The sequence below is a fragment of the Poecilia mexicana genome, unplaced genomic scaffold (genome assembly GCF_051168715.1).
Source record: "Poecilia mexicana isolate PSO_F unplaced genomic scaffold, ASM5116871v1 scaffold_6, whole genome shotgun sequence".
Taxonomy (NCBI): domain Eukaryota; kingdom Metazoa; phylum Chordata; class Actinopteri; order Cyprinodontiformes; family Poeciliidae; genus Poecilia; species Poecilia mexicana.
The window spans coordinates 15,547,663-15,555,978 of NW_028263375.1; the positions used below are offsets into that span (position 1 = coordinate 15,547,663).

The window sequence follows — 8,316 nt, forward strand, 5'->3', positions numbered from 1 at the left end:
ACAGGTAGAGCAGGGGTGAGTTCAACACCATCGTCGCACACGCAAACAAAGAGGGTAAAGGGTAGCGGCGTGAAGAGGGTCGACTGGTTGGGGGCTGAGTCGTTGGAGGAGGTGGCGAGGCACACACACACACACACGGATGAGCATGCACACACACACACACACACTTGTACTCTTTCCCAATGAGGTTAAAAGCAAAGCAAAAGATCACAGCTCAGGATTCCCTGGAGTTGCTCGAGTATTTTGAGACGGGAACGGGGAACAGGTTTGAGTGTGGGAGAAAATAAGCAGGTAAAAGGAAACCCCATGACTGAAGAATCGCTCGGATAAACTCTAAGACCTCCAGATGATCCCCCACTGGAGACTTACGCTGAGGAGTGTGTTTAGGGATTTCGTAAGAGAAACTGTCAGATTAAGCTCAGATGCAGCATTGTGCCCCGACTGATCACAGAAGAAACAGGACAGAAAAGTAAGCAAAGCAGTTTATCACCACCTGATTTTTCTGAGTGTTAAGGGATTAGGTGGTCTTACACTGTTGGTCCCCTCACACCTCGGAGAGTAAACCTCTCACATATGGGCTTGTTCAATTCTAAGCCAAAAGTTTGCTTAGCACAATAGCTTTGACTGCAAGCAGGGATATTTTCATAATAAAAAACTGCAGATATCATGGATATTCAACGATAGTCATGTGCCACTTAATTAGGCACACCTCCTCCATTGCTTCAAGCTCAAGCAGCAAATCAGTCAACCAACTCAGAGCCTTCAGGCATCTCAATGTGGTGAAAACAACTTGCTGAAATTCAAACCGTAAATCACAATGGGGAAATAAAAGCGATTTAAGTGACCTGAACGTTACGTGGTTGTTGGTCAGAAATGGCTGATCTGCCATTTTTGATTCACAACCTTCTCTCCGAGTTACAGGGAATGGTCTGAAAAGACGAAAGACTCAGTATGAGGAAAATCCTCACTAAAAATGTAACACATTGACCCTTGACGCAAATGGGCTACAGCACCAGCAGACTACTCCGGGTGCGGCTCCCGTCTGCAGAGAATAAGGAGCTAAGGCTATATTTTACACTGACTCACCAGCTTTCAACAATAACACATGGAAAAAATTATTTCCTGTTGTGCGTCTCAATTTCAGCCGCAGCGTTCAGACAGTAGGGTCAGAATTTCGTGCAAACAACATGAAAGCATAGATCACTCTTGAAAAGTGTGCACAATTCAGGCTGGTTTACATTTATGTTTATTGAGATGTCTACTAGAATTAGCAGCATACTGCATCAGCTATTCCTCCTGGGATAAAAAAAAGACATATTACATTTACAAAATAAAACAAAAAAATCATATTGCAGGTGGTGTAATGTTATGCTCTATATTTTGTTGACACTCTCTGGGTCCTTAGTACGAGTTGAGCATCATTTAAACACTATAATCTACTCGAGAAGCAGCAGTAGCAGTAGTTCCTGTCCATACCCATCTCTTTATGACTACGCTGCTCAAGTCATCTCAATCTGGTTTGAGGAACATGACAAATATATTTTTTTTGTACTCCAAAATATCGTATCATGAATGCGCAGTCCACAAATGTTGCCATGGACCAAAATCACTTGGGAACCTTGTTTAAGTACGCGCCTAAGAAAGTGGCAGGTGAGTGTACATTTAGATCATTTCTAATGTTCAACAGTAAAATTTGAAGAAGCACTTAATTTACTTACGTCTAGTGTGCACAAACAGGAGTAATGCATTTTTGTTTGTGTGTTAAACATAATTCGACTAGCACACACATGTCCTTCCAAGTCTTTGTAACATTTCTACAGTATCCTTGACAGCTGAGGCAGATATAGAGCAGAGATGTTCAAATTGGACAGCTGAGCTGCAGTTTCATTAGCTCAACCGAATAAACTCCTCTCAGACTCACAGAGCTCCTGCTGCTGGAGCCAGGAGATGGGGAACCAACCTTTCTGCTGGAGGGAGGTTGAGTCTGATTTCATAAAATGCCCTCTATCCACTTTATGCTAATTATTATGCACACAATGCTGTGCTGGAGAGGCAACACTAAGCAGCTTTTTCTTGTTTATAGCTTCACATCCTATATATTCTCACTTGAACTAAGACTGCATTAAAGCAATACAGGATTTTTTTTTCTTGCTTATTTTAACTTCTGTAACTGAAACACACATTTTTTTTCAAAAATGCAAATTAGATACGACTAACTACAACTTAAGGTAAGGCAATGCCAAACATACATGTAATTACATTACAATTAGGTAATGTAATTGTTTAACATGTGACCATTTTCACAAAATTTATTTTTATTCTATATCTATTACTTCAAATGATATAAAATTCCCACCAGATGTCACTAGCAGCCCCATGAGACGCAACATAAAGGTCAGAAACGCAGCAGCAGAGACATTTAAAGTGAGGTTTGATTACAGTAACACGTCCTAAACATTAAAGATCTCACAAAGAACTGTTCAGTCTATCATTAAAAGATGAAAAGAGTACCAACTAACTTCAAAGCAGCCAAAACAATGGCCTTCAATCCAAACTGACAGGTTGATCAACGATAGAATTAATCAGAGAAGAGGCCGATACTCTGGAGGAGCTGCATGAGTTTCACAGTTCAGGTTGGAGAATCTCTGGACAAAATAACCAAAGCTGAACAAGTATGGCTTTTATGCAAAAATGACAAGAAAAAAAAAAAACAAAATTTGGTTTAAACTTAGCCACATTCCATGTAAGGGACAAAGCAAATATGTGGGAAAAGGTCCTGATCAGATGAGACCAAAATTTAGCTTGTTGATCCTAACATACTATGCACATCACTTTGAAACAGACTGTCCGAATGTCAAAGCATTGTGGCGGCAGCATCATGATGTGGGGATGCTGACCACAATTGATTTAGGAAGCTTAATATAGCCCAGTCATAAAACACCATCAGACCGTGATGTAGACCAGGACATTTACATCATGAAGACGTTCAAAACACATATTCACTGTTGTTCAGTCAGACATTGCTGAGCTGTCGTCTCAGCAACGGAATAGTTTTTGGACGGTGACCTTGACGTTCTCCTCTGTAAAAAGCTCTCCCTGTTGTCTTCTTTGAAACATCCTGGGATCCTTGTTGACACCAATGATTATTTTTCTCTCCAAAGTTTTTGAAAAGAAACCCACCTAAGGTGGATGACTACTAATGCATGCCACACTGTTCACATTTTTCTTCCAAAAAAACTTTTGAAAATGATTTAAACTTTCCCTTAAAAATTGTGTGCTGCCTTGTATAAAAAGTAAATTCAGAAGTATGTTTCTAGTAACCTAGCCACACAATTCTACAGCAAAGAGATAATTATTACCACACATTGTATGACCTTCAAAACTTTTATTCCATTTAATTAATGGAATAAATTAAATTATTATTATTTTACTGATTTTTTAAAATATTGGTGAAATCTTCTCTTCTCTTGTGTCAATCTCATTAACCCAGTATTATATACTGACTTGTCTCATGAACTGAATATATTAATGTACGCCTTCTAAGAACAAATACAATTTTCATCTTCAAACATTTATGAATCTACTTATAACGATATCTCACATCACATATTGACTTTAAAAGTGTTGTTTAACTTAACAAATATGGTTCACCTGTAACCTGTAATTTAATCTAGCTTTGAAGTAAAATATGAGATGCTGACATTTTTCAAGGTTGGTAGAGTTGGTGGAAATAATGTTCATAGAGAATAACTCTTGCAATATATATATATATATATATATATATATATATTGCTACTCTTCTCCCTAATAAAAACTCAGAAGAGAGTGCAGTGACACCTACATTACTTTAGATGGCAGCAACCTCACTGCACTTCATCACCTTTTTGCATGGACTTTATTAGCCCAACAGGGAGAAAAGTTCCCTGTGACATTACCATTAAAGTTGCTGCAGCATAACATGCATGGCCACACACACACTGAAACCAAGGCAGTACCTGTATGAGGTGAAGTTGTCATAAGATCCCACAGTGTAGTGTCTGAACAGTCTCTTATTGCGGTCCTCCCGGGTCTCTGTGAAGAATAAAAAAGTTTTGTATACATTTGCTCATGTTGTCGTGACATTTATAGCAATAAATGTTGCAATTTTAAAAAAATGGATATAAAGATAAAAATATTTCCCCAAATATCCTATTTTCGTTTAAGCATGTTACTAATATGTCAGCCATAATTTATTTCAACAAACACACAGAGAGAGAAATTAAGCTACCACAGAGAAGTAATTATCATTAGCATTCTTCATCATTCATGCCATAACAGGATGTAATTCTTCCATGGTATTTTTTTTTTGTTTGTTTTTGCTTTTGAACTGTAACATAATTGCATATTTAACACAAGATTTTTTTTAATATCCAAGAAACAGAGCTCAATTTGTGTACAGTGTATGTGTGCAGTTTCAGCCTTTATGTGGATTTGCCCTCCATGCATGCTGATAGAGATCAATGCCCTCTTCTCTTCCCGATAATACAGGCAGCATCTACCCTGAACAGTAATATGCTGACTAAACAGCACACAACCCTTTGAGCCCACACAGAGGCTGTTAAATGAGAGAGGCTGTGAGAGCAGGGTCGTCCTGGTAGGTATGTGAAAGTCACAGCATGTTGCTGTAAATCTGCAAAAAGGACCCGGTCGCATGTCTGGCTTTGCGTTTGTTTCCTTTACTTCCTTTAGAAATAGTTGTGCAACATCATCATATCGTTGCTATAAATTGGTATATTACTTCAGTCCATAATTAAAGTGTATTATTTAACTAAAGACTATGCTTGTGTCAAATACTGCTATTTGATTAAATAGGATTAATAGCAATTAACTAATTGCAAAACCTTTGATGAATTTCCTAATTGTTTTAATCACATCTCTCCATTAACGAAAAGTAAAGCATTTCTTGAGATAGTGGAGATAAACAAAAAAGAGGTAAGTAAGAGCTGACAAGAGTTTTCTATGAACTAACATTTTACTAGCGGAACCACGGGGGAGTTATAATGAAGGAGGAGGTGTAATTAGTTGCGAAAGTTACAGATGAGAGATTAATCACTCCGAACTGTCTCACATGTTATAAATCAAGACAGCTGATCATTCAGGTGTGCATGTAATCGAATAAAAGGCTTTGCCTTAAATGGGGGAGGGGAGAAAAAGGAAATCAGCCAAATGACCGTGCATGTGTGCTGCCTAAAAAAGTGTTGTTTGTGAGCTGAATGCATTCCTGTGTGCGTAGTACATGCGTGTATGTGGAAACTGTGAGATCAGATGCAGTCTGAAAGTGTGAAATGTGGCTCATTCATCAGAACTGTCATGTATTCTGTACAGCCCAGGAGCATCTAAAAGCAGGGCTGTGATAGCAGCGATAACCTCAACAGCACCGTAATCCATCACACCCACATCCCCAAAATGGAAACAAAAGGACATCACAAAAGGTGTTCACTGTAATTAAAGAAACATTATTGATGCTAATATATAGACAAGTACATGTGCTGATCTTCCTCACTTTTATCACTCAAGAGTGAAAAAAACAAGTACGGTCACAGAAATTGTGAAAGGATGACATATAGGGAGATTCTAAGTCTTATATAGCAGTGACTGTGCTTTTTACTACCTTTACGTTTATTCATTCATTCATTTTGATTGTTGAAAAGTTGAATGACCCCAATGTTGTTAAACGTTCAACTTTCAGACTTAAATTTGACTCTGGGAATATTTGCAGACAAGATCATGGACAACTTAATCAATACACAGTGAGGCCCAAATTCTGAGCCTGCAAAAACAAGCCCATATCATCAGCCCTCCACCACTGTGTTTGACAGCTGACATGAAAAGTTCATGAATATTTTTTTTCTTTTGCGACTTCTTTTCATACTTGCTCTTGGCCAGGGCCTTGTTAATGACAAATGGTTCTTAATTAATTCACCTAAACGGCTGGCTACAAATTATGCATTTAACTCTTTAATGGCTTTTCTAATTATCCTGCTAATTTATTTCCTCTGTGGCATTGAGTAAAATATATCTGAACACTTTAAAGCAGTAAGGTATAAAATCATCCACTTGATCCTAGTCCCCTTAATTTTGTGTCAAAGGTTACATTTTTGGATAAATATTTGCACTACAACTGGCTGAGAGTGCACACTCATAAATAATTGACCTCAAATTGCACTTTAAAAAAGTCCAGAGAGAACAGCATTTTCATTAAACAACGTAAACCAAGAAATTAAGGGTAAAATTAAGCAAAGCAAAAAAGTTTTTCTTTACCTTGGGATTAGATACAGTAGATATTTTTGATATTGCATAACAATTTGTTTCTAAAAATATTTTTACTGAGTGGCTTGTTGTCCCGACAAAACATCCCAAATCACTGACTGGATTCAAAATTAATAGGAAGTAAATTCGAGTCTGTATGACTGTATATACATGAGTTCCTGGTGGAACTAACGCATAGTATCTGGTATCTGGTAATCCAAAATGGGTTGCCTGTTGTGTTTGGTTTGGTGGATTTGTGGTTTGCTGTTAAAACAATCTGGTAACGGAAAGACCATTCAGTAAGGAAATATCGCCCTTTCATTCATCCACCTGTATGAATGAAAAATACCAAACGTTTTTGAAGATCGCATTTCCTCTTCATGAATACAGACAGGTTTCCCCTGCAGCAACATCTACAATGGCAGTGGGTGTTGTGAGTCTAAAACTGAAGCTTGAAAGGCAACAGCATTCATGTTGATGCTTGAACTCGCTTGCAAAAGAAACCATGCTGCTAATGCATAACCGATAACCTTGACTTCAATGCTATACATAGACCTCATTTAGACATGAATCAAAATGAAGCAGGGGTTCCTCTAGTAAGACAAAGAGGAGGGCCACATTTTGTCAAACTACTTGTTCTTCCTACATATACTCCAAAAGACAATGCCTTGTGAAAAAAAAAGATAGACCAGAGACAATGGGTTCATAGAGTTAAGTCTTTGTATCATATTAAACCACATTTGCAACGATACAACATCATGCTTTCAGTCAGCATGTTAACAAGCTATCTTTCTGCTGCTCACACTTCTTTTAGGGCCCACAGTGCTTCTCCATTCAGGACAGATGTTAACTCTCCTACTGTCCTTGTCTGAAGGGCACAAAATCTCTCCCTCTTTCTCTCTCACACACACATACACACAGATAGATGAGAACACAAACCAAACCGGACACACAGTGAAGCCTGCTGAATAAAAAATTAACCCCTGGTGGTTTACCCAGATCAAGTTACACACCAACACTCATGTGCATTTGCACAAACAAATGCACATGAGAGAGCCTTATTGACTTTTTGATTCCATGCTTCCACACACTCACACATCCCAACTTCCCCCGTCATGTGCTCCAGCTGACTCTTTGTTCATGCAGTCTGTGTGTTGTCCTCCAAAACCTGGTGGATACAACATACAGCATGCAGAAACCACAGAGTACTAAAAATAGTGTTTAAAATAACACAGAGAAATTGGTAGAACTTCCACTGAGCCACAGAAGCATTGAGGGGTTGGGGGTGGGCGGCAGGGGGAAGGCCAACTCTGTTTTTCTGTTTGGTTTTTTTTATGCTGTCCCACAGTATGCCGGTTATTTTCAGGGAGCTACTGTGGTGTGCAGGTGGATACAAGGCAACATCACCTCCACTCTTTTTCCCCTCCGTTTCCACATCACCTAACTGTTGAACACACATGACCAGGGTTAGCATTTTATCATTTCATTTGAAGGTAGCACTTCTGGAATTAAGATGAGTTTGTGGAGCAAACTACGAGAACATCTTAACATTGCATTATCCGTGCCTACAACTGAGGTGTCCGATTGGTGCGCTTTTAAGGAAATTGCAGAATGAAGTGGTAATCACCCCAGTACCTCTCATGACCCTTGAAGTTACTTGGGTCTGCTTCCACAACTGTTACTGCTCCATCAATCCTACTACGCACCAGGGGCAGATCTGCGACCGTGACCGGACAGCAGTCCATTTTTCATCTGTAGTCATCCAGTTTTCTCTAAGACTTTGACAAGGGGTTTATCTCTCTTACCCATGACTTTCCCACCTTCCTGCATGAATCAGTCACAGGGACGGTCTTGCAGTTCATCTTCATCTTTAAACAATTAAAAGCACTCCTGGGAGGTCCATTTTGTGTAGGCAGCTAATAAATATTCCTTAACACCATTTTCTGTAAGAGGTTGTCATTTTTAGTTCTTTTAAAATTGAAATATGACTTCCAAGACAAATAGCACTGAAACTGTGTCAATGTCTGA

At 38.8% G+C, this 8,316-nt stretch overlaps 1 protein-coding gene across 1 annotated transcript in view; it reads right to left on the reverse strand.

The window, feature by feature from the left end:
• The window catches only part of shank3a (SH3 and multiple ankyrin repeat domains 3a), a 28,784-nt gene extending 20,751 nt beyond the window's left edge, over positions 1–8,033 (reverse strand). The window contains exons 1-2 of the mRNA XM_088006729.1: positions 7,916–8,033; positions 3,996–4,071 (exon numbers count right to left, since the gene is read on the reverse strand). Of these exons, the coding sequence (XP_087862855.1) occupies positions 3,996–4,071; positions 7,916–8,033 (194 nt within the window). The remainder of the gene's footprint in view (positions 1–3,995; positions 4,072–7,915) is intronic.
• Between the last annotated feature and the right edge of the window lie 283 nt (positions 8,034–8,316).